At 37.9% G+C, this 24,722-nt stretch overlaps 2 protein-coding genes and 1 pseudogene across 2 annotated transcripts; 1 reads left to right on the top strand and 2 right to left on the bottom strand.

Annotated features, from left to right (window-relative positions):
* The first annotated feature begins 8,823 nt into the window (after nt 1-8,823).
* Nucleotides 8,824-10,305, top strand: LOC121995953 (transcription factor MYB3-like). Its single transcript, XM_042549738.1, has 3 exons — nt 8,824-9,106; nt 9,206-9,335; nt 9,662-10,305. The coding sequence occupies exons 1-3, from the start codon at nt 8,836-8,838 to the stop codon at nt 10,002-10,004; spliced, it is 744 nt and encodes a 247-aa protein (XP_042405672.1). The 5' UTR covers nt 8,824-8,835; the 3' UTR covers nt 10,005-10,305.
* A 27-nt stretch (nt 10,306-10,332) lies between these two features.
* LOC121995952 (cyclin-dependent kinase F-4-like) lies at nt 10,333-20,254 on the bottom strand. The gene is made up of 19 exons (XM_042549737.1): nt 20,098-20,254; nt 17,417-17,636; nt 17,264-17,323; nt 16,839-17,073; nt 16,689-16,767; nt 16,522-16,590; nt 16,339-16,428; nt 16,125-16,263; nt 14,611-14,713; nt 14,481-14,533; nt 14,329-14,395; nt 13,585-13,693; nt 12,297-12,362; nt 12,108-12,176; nt 11,951-12,014; nt 11,746-11,865; nt 11,118-11,149; nt 10,946-11,024; nt 10,333-10,856 (listed from the first exon to the last, which is right to left on the bottom strand). Exons 4-19 carry the CDS (start codon nt 16,844-16,846, stop codon nt 10,621-10,623), a joined length of 1,383 nt encoding a protein of 460 aa, XP_042405671.1. The 5' UTR covers nt 16,847-17,073; nt 17,264-17,323; nt 17,417-17,636; nt 20,098-20,254; the 3' UTR covers nt 10,333-10,620.
* A 243-nt stretch (nt 20,255-20,497) lies between these two features.
* LOC121995954 lies at nt 20,498-23,193 on the bottom strand (annotated as a pseudogene).
* Between the last annotated feature and the right edge of the window lie 1,529 nt (nt 23,194-24,722).

Raw genomic sequence — 24,722 nt, 5'->3', positions numbered from 1 at the left:
AATTGTACGGTGTTAATATGACTAGTCAAGATGAATATTACTGCCCCGACTAACCAAATGGTTGAAATACATCTGCAGAAAGTCCTAATCTCACATTATGTGGTTCCATTGTAAAGAAGGGAAATACAATATCAAGATATTTTCATGCAGGGGAATCACAAGGATTACACATTATACCTCCTTCATACTCATGCTCATGATACCACATTATGTGGCAAGCTGTAGTGGCAGATGCATACAAGCGTTGAAGTCTAGCAGTTAACGAAAAATAATACATCACTTTTCAAATAATATTTTTCTTCTTCTTCCTTGGTATGCAAGTACGATGCTTAAAACGAGGGTAAGTACATATTTTGTATTCATTCAGATCACTGTCTTCATTCCAAAATATCATGCAGTTGTTTATACAACAATCAATCTTCTCTACAGACAAACCTAAACCTCTGATTAATTTCTTTGTTTCATAGAAGCTATCAGACATTATGTTATTTGCAGGGAGCAACTTTGACATCAATTGACAGCTGTCATCATAACATCTTTCAGAAAAATAATGTTCTTCTTTCATATTCAATAACCTTACAGTAGCTAATAGTTGTGAATTATTAGAAGAAATGTCTTCCCACACTTCTCTTTCACTAGTCTTTAATATTTCATATAGTTACTGATATTCAGGTGTTGGTATTGCATCTATATTGGAATAATTAACTGCATTCATCGTATCATAAACCATTGATTGTATTTCAATATCAATATTAGTATATGCTTCAGGAATGGTAATAGTTGTCCCAGATGACAAACCACCGGAAGACCTAATTGGTTCATATAAATAAGGCTTGCATGACAGTAACAATTATAGTAATTTGGCACAAAACTATTTCTACATATATGTACTTTTATAGTATCTTCATCACGAAAAACTCTATTTTGACATTTTTTTTATGATTGCACGGACACCGTAACTCAACATCATTCATACATTCTAGACGACTTTTAGCAAAGTTCACAAACTATTCAACTTCAGCAATAAAATCATCTCTGATAAATCTATTTTCTAATCAATTGTACATTACCTAACGAGAATATAATTTGAAACATTATTAAACTTGTATCATTTGAAATAAGCTTAAATAAAGCATGAGCTCAATTTCATCTCATGATCTTTGTATCATATTACCAAAAATCCCCTCTACACTAAAGTAAATAAATGATAAACATAGAATATAATGACATTGCTTAGGGTATCATTACAAACTTAGAATTTCATGTTATTTCTTAAGGTATCATTAAACACTTAGAATTTCTAATCAACCCATGTAATTGTTTAGGGTATCATTAAATGAAATAGCAATATATATAATACAACTAACTCTAATAAATAAAAGATAATGTAAGTAAAACAAATCTAATCTATAGAACAATGGACATGCAAATTACTAAATCTACCTGAACATCACATCTAAGTTTTGTTTGTCTCAAATATTTAAGATCCTCTACATGAGTTTAAAGAGGTTCAAACATATAGATATTAGCCACAAATATGCAATGAAACTATTAAGGACCTCTACGGCTTAGCAAGCGCCTACGGCTGGCCGCGAGCAGGCCCCTGCGATGGTCAGTTGTGGTCGTGATCTAGCTCCTACAGTGGCCGACCGAGGCCGTGAGTAGGCCCTTGCTGCGACCACGAACAAGCCCATACGGCCGACTACGGTTGCGAGCAGGCCCCTGTAGTCGGCCGCGAGCAGGGCACTACGACAGCTGACCGCAAGCAAGGCACTATAGCGGCCGACCGCGAGCAGGGCACTGCGGCGGCCAACCGCCAGCAGGGCACTGCGGCGGCCAACCGCCAGCAGGCCACTGCGGCGGCCAACCGCCAGCAGGCCACTGCAGCGGCAGGCCATGAGCAGGGCACTACGGCGCCCGACCGCCAGCAGACCACTGCGGTGGCCGGCCGCCAACAAGCCATTGCGGAGGTCGGTCGCCAGCAGACCACTACGATGGTCGGCTGACCGAAAATAGGCCATCGCAGTAGCCGACCGGTCGCGAGCAGGCCACTACAGTAGGCCACTGCAATGACTTGTTTACGGTCGGTCGGTTGCGAGTGGGCTTGCGGCAAGCCGCAAGCAGGCCACTGCAGCAACCGGCCGGTCACGAGTAGGCCTGTGATGACTAATCGCGAGCAAGCCTGCGACGGCTGACCATGAGCAGGCCTAAGGCCGCCTCGTGTGCGCGTGAGAAATTGACAAGAAGAGAGGAGGGAGGAGGAGAGGAGCGTACTCCGAGTCGCCTAAATCAGGAGAGGAGAGGGGTTGTTGATCGCCGAGGATGGAAGAGGGGTTCATTGATTGTCGGGAAAAGGAGAGGAGGTCATGTGCGTGTGAGAAAGCATGCGCCCTAGTTTTTATTTGGAATTACCGGCTGAATCCAATTCAGTCGGAAAATGTCGAATCCATGCCGCGCTTCCACAATTTAGGGTTGGAGTTTTCCGACGGAATGTCAATTCCATTGGTAGTTTTCGATGAAATATCAGTTCTATCGGTAGTTCACCGTCTGCATTCATTTTCAGTCGATATTTACCAACTGAAATTGACATTCAGTCAGTAATCTCCAACTGAATTTATTTCAGTCAGTGATTACCGACTGAATATAAATCAGTCAGTAAATACCGACTAAAATTAATTTCAATCGGATATTCCGTCGTTATTCACATGATTTTTTATAGTGGAATAGGAGAGGGCCCCCACACATCAGAATGGAGAAGATCAAATGAAGTAGAAGAAAAAGAAAGACTTTTAGAAAATGATAAGGTAGAAAATTTGGCCAGTTTAAAACTACTACAATCAGAAATATCAGAACTTTTAAAAGATTTTAATACTCCTGTAGAAGCTAAAAACTACAAATGAGATGCTGAAACATGACCTAAATGAGAGTACCACAAATAAAAATTAGAAGATGAACGACTCAAACGAAAAGATGATAAATCCACACTCGAAGCTACAACTCCTCGTACTTTGAGTTGATCTAAAACATAAAATCCTCCTTGCCCATGACCTATCCTAATTAGCCTCTAAGATTGCGGGTCTTGAACATAACAATTGGATGAAGAAAAAGAGACTAGGTATCCAAACTCATATAATTGACTAATATAAACAAGATTTAAAGTAAGACTCGAAATATAATAAATATTAGTAAGAGATAAATAAGATGTAACAATTGAACCAACATCTATTAATGACATAGGCGCACCATTAGCAGTCACAATAGATATAGATAAACTGGGAGAAAAAGAAACAAAAGATGATATATTAGATAACATATGATGGGAGATACCATAGTTCAAAATCCATAAGGATGAAGATATATCTGAAATACTAGACGATGACAAACATATATGAGAGAAAACTGACATGACAGAAAGTTGTGAAGCAAGGAACTAATGAAACTGCTCTAACATATACAGATCATATTTCCATGAAACATCTGTACGACTAGTCATGATGACAGAACGAATAATGCTCAAAATAATCATACTGTAAGGATGCACATCTATATGATTTGTAAAAACTGGTGTCAAGATGACCCGTAGTCACACAAAGAATTCAAGGCAAAAAAGATGTCGGCATAGAAATCGGTAGGACAGGACGTCGGTGCCAAAATCAGTAGAAAAGGATGTCAATGCTGAAATCAACAACATAGGAGGTCGGTACCAAAATTGGTAGAAAAGAGCATTGATGTCGAAATCGACTGCACAGGGCGTCGGTGCCAAAATTGGTAGAAAAAAATATCGGCGTCGAAACGGTAGCACAGAGTGTTGGCGTCGAAATAGACAGAAAAGGATATCAGCGCCGAAATTGACAGTAGCAATAGGAGACGATAGAAAGCAATAACAGGAGCAATAGAAAAAATTAGGTCAGAGAAGGAGAACCGCTCTGATACCATGTAGAAATTAAAAAAAAAATCTAGCTATATTATTGAATCCAAAATTCATAGTCAAAAATAATGAAGATAAGTCCTTATATAATTAATTTAAGAAATCAATTAAGAAGTCCTAAACCCTAAATACAAAAAAAAAAAAAACAAATTATGAACCCGAGCATCCTAGTGTTGAAATACATAATGCGGAAGCACATAGACATAAGAAGGAACTAGAGAGATAAAGAAAGAAAAGACAATTGCTTCTTTATTTTGATTGATAATTGTCTTTGTTAACTCACCTATTTATACATATTGTCAAGATAATATATGAAAAATATAATGATAAATATGGAAATATATTATTATAAATATGGTAATAATAAATATAGAAATAATGAAAAATACGGTTTGGATTATAATCCAAACATGGTAAATCATCAATAATTAAAATCAAACTCTAAATCTCCTGAATTACTATCTTTGTCGTCATTACCTAAATTTCTAGTAGTATGAAAAAACTCTTTTATTTCCTTATCCAACCTAAATCTCTAGTAGTACACTTGTCTCTGCTACGTTATATATGAGCAACTGCAAGACTGCTACTACCTGAGGGCAGAAGGTACATCCACATTTAATGAAGACGGGGAAGAGGGAGGAGAGGGAGGGGAAGAGCAGGAGGAAGAAGAAAGGAGTGGTGAGCATGTTGGTAAACAGAGGAGCGTGGATTGCGGAGGAGGATCGCAAGCTGGCGGAGTACGTCCAGTGCCATGATGATTAACAAGTTGGATTATTGATTATAATCCAACAAGCCATTGAGGCGGTCGGTCGCCGCAGACCACTATGATGGCCAGCCGGGGGTAGGCCACTACAACGACCGGCTAGTTGTGAGCAGGTCACTGCAACAGCAGGCTAGCTGCGAGCAAGCCACTGCAGCCACGACCGCGAGTAGGCCTGAGGCTACGTGCATGTGAGAAATTGACAGGAAGAGAGGAGGGAGGAGGAGAGGATCGTACTTTGAGTGGCCCAAATCAGGAGAGGAGAGGGGTTGTTGATCGCTGAGAATGGGAGAGGGATTGCTGATCGCCAAGAATGGAAGAGGGGTTTGCTGATTGTCGCGAAAAGGAGAGGAGGTGGCATGCATGTGAGAAAGCATGTGCCCTAATTTTTATTTGGAATTACCGACTGAATCTAATTCAGTCAGAAAACACCGAATCCACACCGCGCTTCCACCGTTTAGGGTTGGATTTTTTTCGACAAAATGTTAATTTCGTCGGTAGTTTCCGACGAAATGTCAATTCCATCAGTAGTTTACCGATTGAATTCATTTTCAGTCGGTATTTATCGACTGAAATTGACATTTAGTCGGTAATCTCCAACTGAATTTATTTTAGTCGATGATTATTGATTGAATATAAATCAGTCAGTAAATATTGACTAAAATTAATTTCAGTAGGAGATTTCATCGTTATTCGCATGATTTTTTGTAGTGGAATAGGGGAGGGTTCCCATACATCAAAATGGATAAGATCAAATGGAGTAGAAGAAAAAAAAAGACTTTTAGAAAATGATAAGGTAGAAAATTTAACCAGTTTATAACTACTACAATCAGAAATATCAGAACTTTTAAAAGATTTTAATACTCTTGTAGAAGCTAAAAACTACAAACGAGATGCTAAAACATGACCTAAATAAGAGTGCAACAAATAAAAATCAGAAGATGAATGACTAAGATAAAAAGATGATAAATTCACATTCGAAATTACAACTTCTGGTACTTTGAGTTGATCTAAAACATAGAATTCTCCTTTCTTATGGCCTATCCCAATCAGTGTCTAAGATTACGGGTCTTGAACATAACCATTGGATAAAGAAAAAGAGATATGTATCCAGACTCACATAATTAACTAACAGAAACAAGATTTAAAGTAAGACTCGGAATATAATAAATATTAGTAAGAGATAAACAAGATGTAACAATTAAACCAACACCTAATAATAACATAGGAGTACCATCACTAGTCACAATATATATAGATGAACTAAGAGAAAAAGAAACAAAAGATGATAAATTAGATGACATATGATGGGAGGTATTAGAGTCCAAAATCTACAAGGATGAAGATATACCTGAAATACCTATATGAGAGGAAACTGACATGATAGAAGGTTGTGAAGCAAGAACTATTGAAACTGCTCTAACATATACAGATAGGGTTGTAAACGAGTCGAGCTGAGCTGAGCCAAACTTTGGGGTGTTCAAACTTGTTTGATAAGGTAACCGAGCCTAGCTGAGAATAAAATGAACCAAGCTTTTGAAATAATTATTTAAGCTTGGCTTGGTTTATTTTTTACGAGCTTGAGCTTGTTTGAAACTTGACTTGAGCTTTGTTCATTTAGATGTTATCGAGCTATCAATTTAAGTTTGGCTTGAGCTTAGCTTGTTTAAAGCTTGACTTGAGCTTTGCCGTTTAGATGTTATCGAGTTATCAATTTAAGCTTGGCTTGAGCTTAGTTTATTTTTTATAAGCTTGAGCTTGTTTGAAGCTTGGCTTGAGCTTTGTTTATTTAGATGTTATCGAACTCTCAATTCAAGCTTGGCTTGAGCTTGGTTCGAACTTAGCTTGAGCTTGGTTCGAGCTTAGCTTGAGCTTGGTTCGTTTAGATGTTATTGAGCTCTCAATTCAAGCTTGTTTGATTATTTGAAACTTTTAGTTATTTGATTGGCTATTGAGTTTGATAAATTAAACTTATTTATTTATTTTATTTTATTATTTATTTAGCATATTGAAAAAAGTTTTATTAATGAATATGATTCACGAACGTTAACAAGCTGAACATATGTGTTCAAGCTTGTTTGTTTAGTTTAACGAGCTATTCAAGTTTGTTTGTTTAATTAATCCTGTGTATATTGAACGAACATAAACAAGCTTTTACCAAGTCGAATACCAAGCTTGTTCATAAACGCTTGGTTCATTTACAACCCTATATACGGATCAAATTTCCATGAAATATCTATATGACCAGGCATGATGATAGAACAAAAATGCTTAAAATAACCAAATTATAAGGATACACATCTGTATGATCAATAAAAACCGGTGTCAAGACGACTTATAGTCACACAAAGAATTCGAGGCAAAAAAAGATGTCGGAGTAGAAATCGATAGGACAAGACGTCGGTGTCAAAATCAACAGAAAAAGACGTCGGTGTTGAAATCGACAGCATAGGAAGCCAGCACCGAAATCGGTATAAAAGAGCGTTGGCGTCAAAATTGGTAGAAAAAAATATCGACGCTGAAATCGGCAGCACAGGACGTCTGCACCAAAATCAACAGAAAAGGATGTCGGCACCAAAATCGACTGCAATAATAAGAGACGACAGTGACAACAGAAAATAATAATAGGGGGCGATAAAAAAAATTAGGTCAGAAAAGAAGAACTACTCTAATAATAAAAATTAAGAAAAGAAAATTTAACTATATTTATTGAATCTAAAATTCATAGTCAGAAATACTGAATATAAATTATTATATAGTTAAGTTAAGAAATCCTAAACCCTAAATAAAAAAAAGAAAAAAAATAAGTTATCCTAAAAATTATAAATAAATAAATAAATATAATCTAATAAATTCTAATAATGAACCGAGCATCCTAAATCTCCAGTAGTATGACAAAACTCTTTTATTTACTTATCCAACCGAAAGTCTCAGAGGCCTTGTTGGAACAACAGATGACCTAAGGCATGGATGATTCTTAAGCAGAAAGGTAGATGCTTCAGTATATATATATATATCAAGGCACTGCTCAATTCTACACCAACAAGTCTTTTAGAACTTGAACTAGGACTTGTAGGGCTGGTAGGAGTGGCTTGGCTTTTATCAACCGCTCCGAGAATCGGACTGTATCGATCGGTTTAGTAAACTATACCAAACGAGTTATACATTAAAAGATGATATTAGACGATTCACAAGTAGAGCTGCCAATCAGATTGAGTATTATAGGATTTGTATGTACAAGTTAATTTTGCTAAAATCATAAATTCGTACAAAATTAAAATCTTAAGTCTTATAATGATCGAAGCAGCTTAACATCATGCCCTAAGTTGAAATGTAAAGCAACATAGTCCCGGGATTATGATGCCATTATAAAATATTTAAATTATCATTTAGATCTCCGTAATTTAATCCCGTAAAATTAACTAGCTTTGTCGTAGGTAAAACAACTAGCCGACATCAACTGTCTACGTCAAAAATAAAAATATGCCACTGTCCTTGTTATTTTCTTTTTGTATAATTTTGTGTCTGTGTTTATGCTGGCCTCAAAAATAAAAATATGCCAGTTTTATTAATCTAAATATAGACATAAAAAAATGTCCCTTCTGCTTTTTCATTTTGTTTTTATTCCACTATCTTTTAAGTCACTATTTTATTTTTATTTGACGTCACTCTTTGTTTTAATAAAAATGTATTTTCTAAAAAAATTAAAATACATAAATAAAAAAAAAAGACTAAAACTAACTTATTCCCCAACTAACTCTGCTTTGTGCGCTTCACCTAACTTATTCTTATACATGACGTTCTCAGTTCACGAGCAATACGTAAATCTGCATCGTCACTATTTAATTTTAATTTTATTTTTATTTTAAAAAAACAAGGAAAAAACAAATGCCTGGATGCAAAAAAAAGCTGCAGAGGGCCACACTTTATTAGAAAAGCCAAACCACACCCATGAATTAATTATTCTCGATCAGTGATCAAAGCGATTCGTCCAGCAAATCTCACCAACCTTTCTTCTTATTCTTCTCTCTTTTTCTTTGGGCAGTAGATAGAGACTACTGCAGGGTTTACTGCAGAGTACGTAGTGGTATAAGAATAGTCTCCGTCATGCATGCACATGGGTGGCAAGGGATATATATGGATATATATGGCCCCGTGCAACAGTACACTTGTCTCTGCTACGTTATATATGAGCAACTGCAAGACTGCTGCTGCCTGCGGGCAGAAGGTACATCCACGTTTAATGAAGACGGGGAAGAGGAAGGAGGAGAGGGAGGGGAAGAGCAGGAGGAAGAAGAAAGGAGTGGTGAGCATGGTGGTGAACAGAGGAACGTGGACTGCGGAGGAGGATCGCAAGCTGGCGGAGTACGTCCAGTGCCATGGCGAAAAGAACTGGAGAACCCTTCCTGCCGAAGCCGGTACGTGATTAATTAATTAACCTTAATTAATTTCCATTTTTGCTAATTAATCAAGTTTAGCATCATCATTATCTTCTTCTACTTCTTCGTTATGTGTAGGGCTGAAGAGATGTGGGAAGAGCTGCCGGTTGAGGTGGTTGAACTATTTGAGGCCGGGCATCAAGAGAGGGAACATCACCGAAGAGGAAGAGGATCTTATCATTCGACTTCATAACCTTCTCGGCAACAGGTCAGTCGGGCCCAAATTGTTTTTTTTTTAAAATAGATATAAATTTTATTTTTGTCGATTTTATATTATTTTATTAAGGAAAATTTTTAGCCGTACTGATCCAACGGAACTATGCCGCGTGACTCGTTGTTGTCTTCAATAGCGACAACTACGCGTGATACGAAAAGATGGGAGCCGATACAAATGATTGATCTACGATTGGATTTTTATTTTTTTACCGGATTCATTCCTTTTATATATATATATATATATATATATATATATATATATATATATATATATATATATATATATATTAAAAAAATAATGATCAATTCTCTTTCTAGATGGTCGTTGATTGCTAGAAGATTGCCCGGACGAACGGACAACGAGATCAAGAACCACTGGAATACACACTTGAGCAGAAGATCAATGTCTATTGACGACCTCAACCTGAAGATGAACAATCAAAAAGACTTGAGCCCGCGAGTCGACGCTCCTCCTGATCATCTCGATCTGCAACACTTTGAGCTCGGCGGCGAGGAGCAACTATTCGACCTAATGATGATGTCAAGCAATGAGATTAGTGGTCTTAATTATGATCTTAATTATGAGTTTAGTAGATGGATGGACGAAGACATTGACTTGGTCGGCTGGGGAACTAGTTATGCACAGGCAGCAGTGTGGTAGGATGGCGAAGTAGGTTAGCGACCACCGGCCATATAAAACAGTCATTGTGGTTAATCATTGATGGTATATTTGTTGTTGTTGAACTTGAAGTAATATTGTGCACCGGGAGGATAGTAGAATAATTTTGGGGAACCATACAGAGCAAGATTTGACTTGTAATAAGCTACCAAACTGTAATCTCCATTAGGAATGCAAATTATTCTCCCTAATTTGTTTAGTTAGTTAATATTATCATAAGTCATTGAGCAATTGCTCTAGGAAGAAAGTTTTTATATTGAAAAGGTATCATTTAAATTCATAATTGTTTTTTTCTGTATTACATTAAATATGTCATTTAAAATACCATTGACTTAGAAATTCAATAATAAAGATTGAATCTAATACAATTGGCCTAGCCAACCCACATTCACCCTAAAACACTTTCTCAGCAAAATACCAGGCAAAACTAGCAAACGTTCACAGATTTCATTGTGTTAATTTCCAAGCAGATTAACCAGAAGCAACTCGATCAAACGGGCAAGGAATATACAGATTAGCAGTCGAGATATATTTATTTTTACTGGAAGCTTGCAAGTCGTCGACCCTGAGGCCAGCATGCGCCAAGGGCGCAGGAATCTCAGCCCATGACTTTCCTCGAGTACCTTTTGGCCGAAGGAATCTCGTGTGATCGAGCGAGAAAATCCGTTCGGCCGTGCCAACCACCGGCTTTCATAGGAGGTGGTGGCGGGGGCAGTCTTGTGCTCTTCAGCTGTGTGCCAGAGCTCACCGACATCCGTGCCAGTTTGTCCGCTGTTTCAGCACACATCTTCTCTCGTGAATCGGCCACCTTACGAGTGCTGTGGCCTGAGTATGCTGCATGAAGACAGATGGACGATCAAAGAATGCTAAAAAAAGAAGCAGAAAATCATAGTGAAATGGCAGGCTCAGAAAGTATTATTTGCCTGGAACGTTTCTTGCAGGTGGTTTATAGCGAGATTGTTTCAGGTTGTCCTTCACAGATTTCTCTCTTTTTTCGAGTTCCTAGTTGCAGTGAACAATAATAGCATATAAATGAGAAGAAAAAAAAAAGGTAGAATACAAAGAAGCCACCAAGAAAATCTGCAAGTAGCTCACCTGTTTATCCATTTCCAGTTTCCTCTGAGCACCTATAAAAAGCAAAGGAAGATAAAATTTAGCTCTAGATGGAAGTTTATACTAGTCTTTTTTTTTCCCCACATTTTGTAGTCAGACTAATCATATTTTCATACAGCATAAATTTCAGTTGGTTTCTACCTATGAATATAACAGAAACTAAAAATGTTAGGATTGTTATCCAATTATCATTGTGATCATCTTAGTTAAACTTGCAAATCAATTGCAAAGATTTTGATATCTCAATCAACAGTTTATGAGCTGTGCCTTTGTAACTTCAATAATGACTAATGGGTTCCTTTCCAACAGAAGTCTGATGTTGAGTTTCAGAGATTTTCAGCTTCATTAATCAACACTGGAATAGATTTTCCATCTTAGTAACAAATTCAGGGCCATGTTTGATTGAATTCCTAAATTGCAGGTAGTGATATAGGTGATGAAGATCTACCACATAGAGTGAAGTAATGATCAAGTCTACTGAGTTAACAAACTAAAATTCAGAAATTTAATGGGATTTCACAAGTTCAATTGTGCAATATTAATTTTCATCTTTTAAATCTGATGTTCCTATTTTATGGGATGCTCAATGTCAAACTACATAAGAAAATACCAGCTCTCAGAGGAGAATTCGCCTTTGTTAGCACAACATTATTAGCTGATCTTGTAACAGAAAGAGATCCAGCTGAATTTCTTCTACTACTATGCTGCTCCATAGCTCCCTTAATCCCAACTGGAACAAAATAGAGTTTGAGAAGTTTGAGAATGTTGTGATACTGAAAGCATGGGAATAAGGATGCAAAATAATTAACACGAACCAGGAGGCGTGTGAGATAATCTTCCCTCCCTAGAATGAAGAGGTGGATGGATATGAAAGCAAGACTGCAACAATAATGATAGTATTAGCACCTGCTCACGTTCAAAACCAGCATAAATTTATGTGCAAACACAATTCTAAAGGAAGGAGATGCTCACTTGAAAGAAGGGATGCTGAAGAGTTTCAGCAGCTTTTGGTCTCTGGCATGGATCCCAGGAACAAAGTGCCTACATGTAACATTAATAGCACATAAAACTTACTAATGGAACAAAATGATTCAGCTAATACGGCATAAAGAATATATTTGTATCTTGTAAAAACATCCAGATAAAGTCAACAAAGCTTACTGAAATTAGATTGACTGCCTCTTCACTGGCTGATGGAATTAGTGACGATAGATGGACACCAGAACACTGCCGGAACAGGAAAAACAACCTTTTTAATAAAGTTTGTGCAAGAAACAAAGTTATGGTTCACATTGATGGTATATTATATTACACAACAATACATGAGATATAGCAACACCATGATGATATAAGCCTTTGTGACACTAGAAATTGGTAGATAGAAACTCTTGAAGAAAAAAGTCTGCAGCAACCAGCACAACCTAAGCAATAAGTAATCCAATGAAATAGAAGCAAATAAGAACAGAGAGGCTTGTCCCTAAGAACTGATGACTTTCACGCTTGTAATATCTACAATGAATTTTAACATGCATTCAGACACAACTAAAATCTTTGAGAACAAAAGAATTTGCATTTGTTTTTTTACCAACCTAAGAAACCATGACACCTCTTAAAATGTTATGATGGGCATTAAAAAAGAAACTTTTTTCAAGCAATCACATTTAGTAAAAAAAGTGTACCAGAAATAGGAATGGAATGGGGGAGAAATGAGCATTTGTCTACATGTCTGGATCAATGGAGTTGTTATGCGCAAATGCGCACATGAGAAAGGAAAAAATGTGTAAAGTGAAACCAAATGACCAAATAATAAGCATGCAAAAGTCCTCAAAACCAAAATATCCAAGACAATTAAATTAACTAATAGAATACCTACTCTCCATGAAAAGTTACCAAACAAGAAGAGTAACATCCAGAATACCTTCCTACATTTTTAATCCCAATCTTTCCATCAACATTCATTTACTTCACTTTTCAAGTCACCAGTTATAAAGCAAAAAATTGCATGTGATAATCAACTCAATGCATCTCTCCTTCCCCTTCCCACTTCCAATTATTCATAGAGCTGGTTTGATGAGGTTTATATTCACTTGTTCAACATACCTTTAACAATTAATACTCACGGAGAATGAGTTGGGTGGCTACAAGTTTAGAGGAATGCTTAATGGTGGGCTCAACAAGGACATCAGGTCTCAAAATCCAAGAAAATAATTTCTGACTGATGCATGAAAAAAAAAATCTTTTGGTTCTGGAAAAAAATGCCACAGTACACTCATTTCAGTAGAAAATAAATTACAGGACAGGATGACTGGTGCACTAGTAGATAATATCTCAGATAGAACATATTATCAGTAAATTTCCACTGTAGAATCCAGCTTGTATAACAAACAAGAGCTAACTGACGCTATGCAAGTCACCAGCATTTGTGGATACAACTTTGCAAACAAATTACCGCAGGAAACTGATATTTCATCACATCTGCAAGCTGCAACCCTTCAGCCCAAGAATTTTCATTTGGACTACCAATCACACTGCAGATCTTGTAGATCTCGTCCACTTCACTGTAAAACAGAAGGGGGAAAGAAATAATACACAAGAAAGAAATGAGTAGGAAAATTGAACACATTAAAAGAATAACCAAGTGGAGTTAACACTTCAATTATAGTTCTGCTGTATCCTAATCGGCTAATCCTGGGGATTGCCTCGCTGGTCAAGCACTTCATGAAAACTAAAATGAAATTAAATTGGAATATAAATTCATTCTATAATAATAGTGTAGGCAAAACTTTGAATCTAGAAACAAAAGGCTAGTCATAGTTCACCCTGAGTTTTCTCAACATATATTAAAAGGTTTATCAAAAACCACAATTCTGAATGAGATTTAATGCTCAAAGAATATCCCAGTAGAAATAATCATAAAAGCAGAAAATTTTCCTTGTGAGTAAAGCAACCTGATCAGTGAGTTAATTTTTTAGTCTAGCAAATTGTCTTTAAGGATGTAATTATTTTTGCATTTATTAATTTTTATGAAATCTAATCAGTGAACAGCACACAACTTTGCAGTTTATCATTTAAGTTTAGTTTATACAAAAATCCTTGCCAATTGTAAAACAAACTAAACAAGATAATAAACTAAATAGAAAGCCACAGTTTTAGCTTTTTCAAATGAATTACATAAGTGAATCATCATGATTACCTTGCACCGGGAAAAAGTGGCCTTAGAGTAAATAGTTCTGCCATGATAGCACCCATTGCCCACATATCTAAACCAAGAGAAATGCGGCAAATATAACTAATCCCATAAACATAGCTTTAGACTGACAAGTTTGTCATTGATTAATGACTTACCTACTGAGGCATCATACATGGATGACTGCAACAAGACTTCAGGTGCCCGGTACCTAGCACATTCATGGATAGGAAAGTCAGAATATGTAAAACTACTACAATTTAATGATAAAAGGGATAAGAAGTTTACCAGCGAGTAGAAACATATTCAGTGTAAGGTGGTTGTGAACAAACTTCTCGAGCAAGGCCAAAATCTGCTATCTTTATGATGTCCTTTGTGACCAATAAGTTCTCTGAATATTGCAGCAAACAATGTTTAAAATAAGAATTGCCTCAAAAATATATGCCTACATTAGGAATACTTTTAAGCAACACAAATATTTGAAGAAATTGCAGAAACAACATGAATATCCATGATTTCATATTTTCATTCATGAATCAATTTCCAAACAAGTCAAGTTCAAGTTCCAGTGATTAGTGAAAACAACAAATTCCTTAGCAGGCATTCACAGCTTTAAGTGATAGATAGATTGATGAAAAGGATGTGAACAGATCAAACAAAGCATGGTTTTATGTGTTCAATGTATGACAACTGAGAAAAGTATTTACACTGACCTTCAAAAAGTTTCAAAAGCATATCATTAATCAGACTTGGGGGTGAACTATTCAATACAAGCTGTCACAAGCTATATCAATGTGGCCACAGTTTTAACTCTGGAAATAAATTAGTATTGCGACTTTTACGAACATAAGAATGACCTATGATTTCTAATAGAATGACATAAAGTTTCCCTATCGCCTTCTCCTGTTTTTATATCTCAGAATAAAAAGATGAGCTAAATGGCTTTCATAAACCTAACAATATCGTAAATGGACTTTCAAGGGCATAAGAGGATCAATATTCAGATCGAGAACTCTCATTCACAAAATTCCAACTTCTAAATTAAATTTCTTAAGAAACAATAACATTTAAGAATAAGTACCATGAAGGACACTAAAGAACAGCTTCACGAACCAAGTTGGAAATAAACCAACTGGGAAATATTTGGACAAAGATGACCAATGGTCTTTCTAGCAAACAGGTTCTTACTAGGGTTCCCAAGTAGTTACTAACAAGTTCCACAGCCTATAATCCTTCCATTGATTATGAAATTGTTTTAACCAAAAAAATTGTCTTTTCCCAACAAGAATTTCTTGTTATGCCTCTGGAAGCTAACATCTAACTATTATATACTGTGGCCTTGAAGAATTTTTTCTAACAAAGCTTTTAATAATTACTTCTGGTACTCAGACTCTTCACCTTCCCTTGTACCTGTGCAACACTTCCATGCCACACTTGACCGTTTACTAAAAAAAACTCTCTTTTTTTCTCACTAGCTTGTTATATGCTTTGCTGAGTTGATATGTCATTTCATTATAAAGTTTTCCTGACTAAACTTCAGTTATCACCGCTAGTAACATAGGTTATCAACATATCTATTTTGACCACAAACATGACTAGTAGTTGTAGCTTCTGATCATGCAGTACGTCCGATTTAAGTATAAATCTTGATCTTAAGAGAGAACAATGTTAAATATCAAGTTTTTTTCTGACTACTACAACCATGTATCATTTTAGCTAATTCACTAATCAAACCAAATGTGTCCAGTAATTTTCAAGATGTATACACCACTCAGCAATTATATAATCACAATAGGCAATACCAGGCTTAAGGTCTCGGTGAAAATAGCCACGATGATGCATGTAAGAAAGGGCTTGAAATATCTGAAAAGACCAATTACGAATTTCTGCCTCCGAGAAACCCTTGCCTCTGTCTTTCATAATTTGGAAAAGGTTGAATTCCTATACAGATTGCAAGTTCTTAAATATCTGAGACTATTATAGAAATAAACTGTAAGAAAATATGAATTGTTATACCATGTATTCAAACACGAAGTACAAAATATCATTCTCTCTTATAACCTCCTTAAGCTTGACAATATTTGGATGGTTCATGCGCCGCAAAGACTGAAAAAAAAACAATGTTATAACCTTCTTTAGTATACCAAATATAAAAAAGAAGATAAATGAGTTACAAAATGCAGAAAAAATATGGTTTACTTTAACTTCTCGAAGATTCATACACTCATCCCATGAGTAATATTTCCTCTTCATTTTCTTAATTGCAACCTACAAAACCACCTTACTAACATGAAAAAGATGACAAAAAAATACTACGGCTATAGCATTTGATAGATATAGATAAACAGTAAAGAGAAATAACATACAATTTGTCCAGTCAGTTTATTAAGTGCACGCCAAACACTTCCAAAAGTTCCATCTCCAACTTCTTTAATTAGTTTGTACCTATAACAATTAATTGATCATCATGTCTCAACATTGCATGTCAAAACAGCACTAAATGCTATTCGACTGACCTTTCCATCGTTGTTGGAGCTGAATTTCCGTAGAATCTCCAACAACACGATAGAACCAAAACAAAACTAATGCTTCAACAAAAGAACTCTTTTATGTATGCTATCAAACTTTGACAAGCTTCAGGAAAGATCCACTATGATTTGAAATGTGATAGATGCTAGATCATCTTGATGGCCATACACAGAAGTATTACGTTTCAGCAATCAGTTAACTAATTTCTTGAATGCCTTGAACCTTAAACAAAGTTGCAATCAACTATTAATAAATCATTTTGGCTGTACGAAAAGCATGTGGAATGCTTAAGTATGGATGGAAGGAAACTGAAAGTATCTAATTCAACCTTATTAAATCATAATAAAGATAAAACTTGAAGTTGATGGTGCAAGAAAGGACAAAAGCAATATATACTGAATATTCCTTCAACCTCAAGAGCAGAAGAGCCTGAATTTATGATGATGTGCAGGTAGACACGGCTAACGAAGACCTGTATCAGAGCAAACTGAAACTGAGAACTCATAAAGTACAGCATAAACAAGTTGATTTTTTCCTTGTAAAAGATTGTTGATGAAACACTAACTATAGAAGAAAGCTGCATATGGTCTGGTCCTTGTGGTGATGGAACAGTAGCTTGCCTCAAGTATAGTTGACAAAAGAGACAAGGAGGAAATTTCCAAGAGCAATGAACCGCCAACAAAGAGCTTCCTGGAATAAGAAGACTTGGAAAAGAGAGAAAGGCCTCCAAGAATGATCTTGCTCCATGTATGAACTGCAAATTTGAAACCCACGGGAGCATAAATCTGCAAAATCTAAAAAAGATTGATACAATTTCTCAAGCAATTGTTAGTAACTGCACAAGTTAATAGAATCACAAAATACACCCATGTCTTCCTAACTATATTTTGTCGAGATAAACAAGACAATAGGATGGTTATTGTATGAACTCATCAGTTTATGGATATGATCTCTCCAGATTTGCAAGTTTTATCAGCTAGATCAATTTACATATATCAAATAACCTATATAGGTGTTGCTGAAGATACATAAGCTCCATTTAGAGACCAAAAATCAAGTCATAAAAAACAGTCACAAAGTTAAACTAGGCCAACATTGTTTTTATTGAATCATAGAGTTTTTGACCAACTGAAATGTCTGGTATTACCAGATTACATTAATAACACACAATATATTGCTCCATGTCTTGTTCAGACAGAGATCTTCATGACCTTGTATGAAACCTTCACAGTCCATCAGATTAGTTCTGTTTCAAATATTGAAGTGCTTAAATGCCATCATGAATTACGAATTGATGTGGAGTGAAAAATATAAGGTACATATTGTTTTACAGCAAGATAGAGTCCATGAAAATGACAACCATGATGTGGAATGCCAAAGAACCGTGTTTGCAAGGATATCCAAGCAGGACAATGCATATAAATCCAATTATAATTTTCTCTCATGTAATAAGATGGCAGGGACAAAATTGTACAGTTCTCATCTAAAGAGACGATTACATTCAAATACAATGATTTAAACACCAACTAGTAGTTATCATTTGATGAGATACTAGACCTATATCTTTAAGTTAACACGTATAATTATTAACACTAACACTCTTTTGCAAGTTGGAACATAAACATTGATCAACTACTAGTTTGCCACATAATTGAAACAGCCTGACATACAAAAAATAAGAATGATTTAGCACTTGACATGGATAACAAAAAAAAACATCAAAGTAGCAAATAGTCTTTGACAATCCAATGCTCTGGACTAAAGTTGACAAGTTCATCTGATCTTCAAAGGGTAAAAGCTTCTCGGTATAATATTCATCCTCAAACTTAAAATGCACAGAAACCACCGCCAATCCTAAAGTCAATGTGAACCCTAAACCTATGGAGAGAAACCACTAAAGCAATTACCAAAGTGGAGAATGATGGCTCCAAATATGCAAGAAATGACAAAGACAAAAAGAACGAGATCAAAGATAAGATAAAAAAAAGGAGGAGCAACGTTACAAGGTCTGATAATAACTTCAATGTTAGAGTTATACTTCACTACAGCACTTATCACCTTTAATGTCCCCTATTGTACTACTATTGCATGGATCATTATGGCATGTAGAAGGTGGGCTCTAACCTATTACAAGTTTATCAACAACAACCTCGTCACCACTAACGTTGTTACATTCATTGTTGTTGATAGTGAGGTTGAAGAAATTGCAAGTGCGAAATGGTGAGCAACAACTTTGGTTAAGATTGAGGAGGTGGTGCTCATGATGTTGCAATGTTGCATGAGTGTACTGATGATAGAACAAGTGGTAAGGAACTAAGGAAGTGAACCAATGCCAAAATTGAAATGTCACCCAGGAACTTAGAACAAAGTTGAAGAAGTTAATTACCTCACCCAGAGGAAAATTGAAAACAAAGAATATGAATTAGATTTTTATTAATTCAGACATGATAGATCACATGGCATTTGCCTTCTTTTATAGCCTGATTCAACAACAAACATGAAAATACTAAATAAGGTAATTGGTATTATGATTATTTCCTATTTAATACCAAAATAGAAAATTGTTAATTTGACCCTAATGGGTTAGAACAATGTTTCTGGCATCAAAATGAAATTCAAGTTATTTTTGCAAGCATGTCCAAGGAATTTCATAACTATTACTTGTAGCGATTCCGTCCTAGTCATAAGGGAACTAATGGGGAAAAATGCAGGACTCTTTTAACGAATTAGAGAATTAGTTGCAATTGCATCGCCAGAACATATCTATCTACATAAAAGATATAATCCAACAGGAAACCACCTAGAAAACTCAGCAATCCGTTGGTAACCAAAGGGCTAAGCAATTGTGAACCCCTGGAAAACCTCAGGTCGAAATAAGGAAATTCATAAGCAAAATCGAAAATTTCTTAACATAACAGCAGCAATGACAGATCTATACTCAGAAATTACATAGAATCAAGCCTAAGGGCATCATACAACCATGAAAAATCGAGCATTAAACCGAGAAACGATAATGAAAGGCCACACTAAGATCTCAGCGCGAAAGCAGATCTATCGGGGCTAACGCCTAGTTCCGTATTCCAAAGTGCTACCGAGGCGTTCGCGTCCATCGAGGGATGCAATCGCAGGAGCAAACAGAAAACGAAGAAACAACAGCTGGATCGTGATCCAGCACGAATTGCTGGCAATTGAAAGAGGAAATCGAAGGAGAAGATGAAGGAACGAAAAGGAAAAGGTCGACGATACCTCTTGGCGGTAGGGCATAACCAACCTTCCCTTCGCCGCCTTCCAACCGCGGGCAGAAGGCCGTCGCTCCCCACCGAGGCAACCTCCTTAAATCTATTTATGCGCACAAGCTGCGGACTGATTAACCTAATTATTAGAAAAACAGAGGGCACACATTACAAGCCGTCCAGGAAAATTTCCATTTAGCCGCTGAAGTTTGCATTTTTTTCTAAAACCATCCAAATCCGGAATTTTCAAACTCCAGTTATTTCACCTCTAAATACTAAATTACGAGATGGAAACAACGATATCAAATGGAACTAGATTGATTCCAATATCTTTTTCGATGACAAAAGTTAGCATCCAATTTTGATGGAAAGATAATGACCCGTAACCACCCATGGTCCATTTAGAAATCACAGACGCTATCAATCAATATCTAGAATTAGAAAATATAACATTATACATTTAACAGATAGCATTTGTAGATAGCAATTTAACAAAGTAGTTCTGCAATGTCTTTACGGCAGCAGACGATCTTCCTCGTTAAACATCGACTCGTCCACAGCAGGCAACCGCCGCGGACTCATGCTAATTCGCCGGTCACGCCACTCCTCGCTCTGCATCGCGAGCCGCCTCAACGCGCTGAGCTCGACTGCTACCTCCGTCATCGTCGGTCTGTCTTCCCCATTCAAGTTCAGGCATCTCCTGGCCAACTGCGCCACCGCCAGCACAGGCAACGCCTTCCTGGCCTCCCACACTAGCTGCCGATCCAGAAACTCCAAGACCCCCACGCGGCCGCCCTTCTCCGCCATGTACTCCATGAAATGCGACGCCAGATTCCTCTCCGTCCCCATTCTGCAAAACAACACTGGTTTTTCAGACGTCAGCAGCTCCAGCAGAACCACTCCGAAGCTGTAGACGTCGCTCTTCTCCGTCAATTGGCATGTCTGGAAGTATTCCGGATCCAAGTACCCGATCGTCCCTTGAACTAGCGTCGTCACATGAGTCTGGTTCATCGGGATCAGCCTCGAAGCTCCGAAATCCGACACCTTCGCCGTGCAATTCTCGTCCAAGAGTATGTTGGCCGACTTCACGTCTCTGTGGACGATCGGAACGGAGGCGGCCTTGCAGTGTAAGAACGCGAGGGCTCCTGCCGTTTCCGTCGCGATTCTTAACCGAGTTTCCCATGACAGCCGGCCGGAAGTAGGCATTCTCTGTTCATGAAGATGCTGCGAGAGCGTGCCGTTGGATATGAACTCGTAGACTAACATCGGTACACCCGTCTCCAAGCAGCAGCCCAGGAGCTTGACCACGTTCCTGTGGGTGATTTTGGAGAGGATCACCACCTCGTTGATGAACTGTTCGATTTGGGTCTCGTCCACGAACTTGGATTTCTTGATGGCCACCACCTCGCCATCCGGCAGCACCGTTCCTCTGTAGACAGTCCCATATCCGCCGCGACCGACGACGTTTTTCTCGTTGAAATTATCGGTCGCTCGCTCAAGTTCCTCGATGGTGAAGATGCGAGCGAAGAATTGGTTTTCAGAGACGTACTGTCGCAGCAGCAAGCCGCCATTTTGGAGAAAATGCTTCTGCTTTAATTTCCTCTGCTTCCTTTTCTTCAGTTCACAGAAAATCCAGAAGCCCATTGTTAGTAATATGACCAGAAGAGCCAACGAAGTTCCTGAAACAGAGAAAGATGATTAGATCTTTAAGCAGAATTTATCTGAAGAATAGTAATTCAGAATTTGTATTGACGACCTAAACCAATCTCAATATAAGTGTCTCTTTTGCAACCAACGCCGTCTTTTTTACCATCTCCTTTGGTCCCTAGTGGACAAGAACAATTGTAGTCCCCGGGTATGTTAACGCATTTCCCCGAGCAATTGTGCGAATGATCCTTGCATTCGTCGATATCTGCAAATTGCAAATCCATCACAAGACGATTCGACGTGAACAGAAGCGATCACACTGGAGCATGACCTTCGAATGGATTTTAGGCTATTGTTGGAATTACATAATTACCTTGGCAACCTTCTTGTAGATAAGGGTTGCCTTCGTAGCCGGCTTGGCATTTGCACCGATAACCCAATCCTTCCGACGAGTTGTAGCAGGAGGCGTTCGGGCCGCAAATAGGCGAGGATGTCACATCCTCGCAAGACTTGTTTCCTATGGACCAATCCAGGACGATCGGCCTTCTCGTATTTAGGACTGGGATGAATGAGTCGTTCCCGTCCATCAAGAACGCCTCGTTGCACCCCCCCCCCCCCCCCCCCCCCCCCCGACACCATTGTTATATTTTCCATAGATTCTGTCAATTTCCGGATGCTGGACAGTTCCACGGTGGCGTACTGAAGCCGCGGAGGGATAGCGTCCCGGCAGCACCCGACGCCGGAGCAGTGGCTCTGGCCATGTTGCTCATCGGCGTAGCTGACACAGAAGGCAACGCACCCGCTGACGATGTTGCCACTGAACGAATCCCTGACCGTAGCCATCGCATCGCAGCCAAGCACCGTGAACTTGTTCCTGGTATGGAAGGTGTAGGGGGTGCCCCGAAGGTCGAGCAGGTTGCCTTTCGGGGATCTATCTGATATGCGACTGCAGCCAAACTTTACGGCGTGGTCGATGAGCACGCTCAGGTAGCCCTCTTCCAGTGAGATCTCCATGACGTCGATGAAGGAGCCCCCGATCAGGACTTTGAGACTGTTGTTGCAGCTTTGGTTGCAGCAGAGTTGGAGGCCTGGATGGGACTTGGAAAGGCTTGGGTTTTCGTTACTGATTTCAAAAGGGTAGGGGACATTTGAGCAGTTCGAACCCCCAAATAGTGCACTATAACCTATATTTGTGGAGGAAGAAGACGGTAACAGCCATTGGAAGAGGAACAAGGATAACAGAAGCATCTCATAGTGGACAAGAAGCCAGCTGCTTCCCCGGACGATAAACTCTGCTCTACTTTGTTGAGTCATTTATGCTCGTCAATCTGCACTTCGATGTGGAATTCTATAGCTAGCGCATTCTTAGAATAGTCACAAGAACCAAATTGTGTTGCGTTTGAGCTCTCTGATCAACTGTGTTGACCTCGACGACTTCAGGAAACAAGTGGTGCTCGTCGATTTGTTGTTACTTGTGGAATTCCAGGCGCAGTCTCAGTCCAAAGGTCTACTTTCTGTCGGGGTCGACTCATCACTGTCTTGACTGACGGAGGAAATGTTCAGCAAGTGGTCATCGCAACGGCAACCGTACTTTTGGCTCGGAACGAGTAAAATTGCTGCCTAGAAAATTTCAATTTATGAAACTGAGTAGTACTTCAGAACATTTTAAACTCGAGATTAGAAGTAAATTCTTGATCTGGCATATCGTGGCGGGGCCAAGACTTCGACAACACACGGAAAAGGGAGACCGGATCCTCTGCGCCTGCCTCCCGTGCGACTTCTGCGCCCGTCGCTACGCGACAAAAAACACACACGCTAAACACGTACGTTTCTCCGATCAGCAAGAATGCTGATCGGTCATGCTGACCGATCAGCATTCCAAGCAAACTTTTTTTAATTTTTTTTTAAAAAAATAAAATAATAAATAAAAACGTTTCTAATACATATAATAATTATACAAGTCCAATATACTTCGATCCATATTAATCCTAATAAAAAAGAGTAAATATTTTTAAAAAAAAAAATTAAAAAAAGTTTGCTTGGAATGCTGATCGGTCAGCAAGACCGATCAGCATTCCTGCTAATCAGTCTGCTGACCGATCAGCATTCTTGCTGATCGGAGAAACGCACATGCTTAGCGCGTGGGTTTTTTGTCGCGTAGCGACGGGCGCAGAGGGCGCACGGGAGGCGGGCGCAGAGGATCCGGACTCCGGAAAAGGTGCGTAATGGATGTATCCATGGTGAGGAAGGCCCCTTGACAGTGCGCGTGGGTAGTCAATTTGCAGGGGATTCAAGTTGACCATGACACGTTACTGAGGTCGTGCTTTACCTCGCCACCTCACTGGAAGGCTGTGGTCAACGTAAGACCTCACTGTAAGTGAGACCTTGCCGCTAAGAAAGGAAAGGGAAAGGGAGAAGATCGAGTATACTAACAGGATGTATGTCAATGTCGAAGATCGGAGAGAAGAGGAGAGGAGAGGAGCATGCCAAAGATCAGAGAGATGGTCGATCATAGAAGAAGATTTTAAGACAATGGGAAAAAAAATTGAAAATGAAAATCATTAGAAAGTCAATTAGTGATGAAAACTTAATTTAGTCGCTAAATAGTGACTAAAACTTATTCCATTGCCAAAATAGTAATGGAATTAAATTTTGGTAGCTAATTAAATAGATTAAATAAGTATAGAGATGGAATTCATAATGAAATTTAATTTTTCTCTCTAAATTAGATATCATAATTTATTTCATCGCTTATTAGTGACAGAAATTAAATTTTATAACTAATTATAGATTTTCTAGTAGTGAATTATACGATGAGTTGTAATAAATGATATAATTAAATTGATCAAATTTTCAAACAATTGTCAATAAAATTGATCATCTTCCTATAATAAATCAAACATTAAATACATGGAAAATCTAAATATTTGATATACTTAACTAGCAAATAAAAATATAAATATATGAAAAATTAACACTATATATTTTTCC

Source organism: Zingiber officinale, chromosome 6A (assembly GCF_018446385.1).
Source record: "Zingiber officinale cultivar Zhangliang chromosome 6A, Zo_v1.1, whole genome shotgun sequence".
Classification (NCBI taxonomy): Eukaryota; Viridiplantae; Streptophyta; class Magnoliopsida; order Zingiberales; family Zingiberaceae; genus Zingiber; species Zingiber officinale.
Note: the sequence above shows the minus strand (reverse complement) of the source record. Positions and strands in the feature narration are given on the sequence as shown.

Coding starts and splice junctions, on each gene's coding strand:
- LOC121995952 (XM_042549737.1), bottom strand. Junction 14,534..14,610: donor GAATATGTTTCTACTCGCTG/GTAAACTTCTTA, acceptor TGAATGTGCTAG/GTACCGGGCACCTGAAGTCT. Junction 12,015..12,107: donor TTCAGCATCCCTTCTTTCAA/GTGAGCATCTCC, acceptor TTATTGTTGCAG/TCTTGCTTTCATATCCATCC.
- LOC121995953 (XM_042549738.1), top strand. CDS start 8,836: ATGGCCCCGTGCAACAGTACACTTGTCTCTGCTACGTTATATATGAGC. Junction 9,107..9,205: donor AACCCTTCCTGCCGAAGCCG/GTACGTGATTAA, acceptor CGTTATGTGTAG/GGCTGAAGAGATGTGGGAAG. Junction 9,336..9,661: donor CATAACCTTCTCGGCAACAG/GTCAGTCGGGCC, acceptor TTCTCTTTCTAG/ATGGTCGTTGATTGCTAGAA.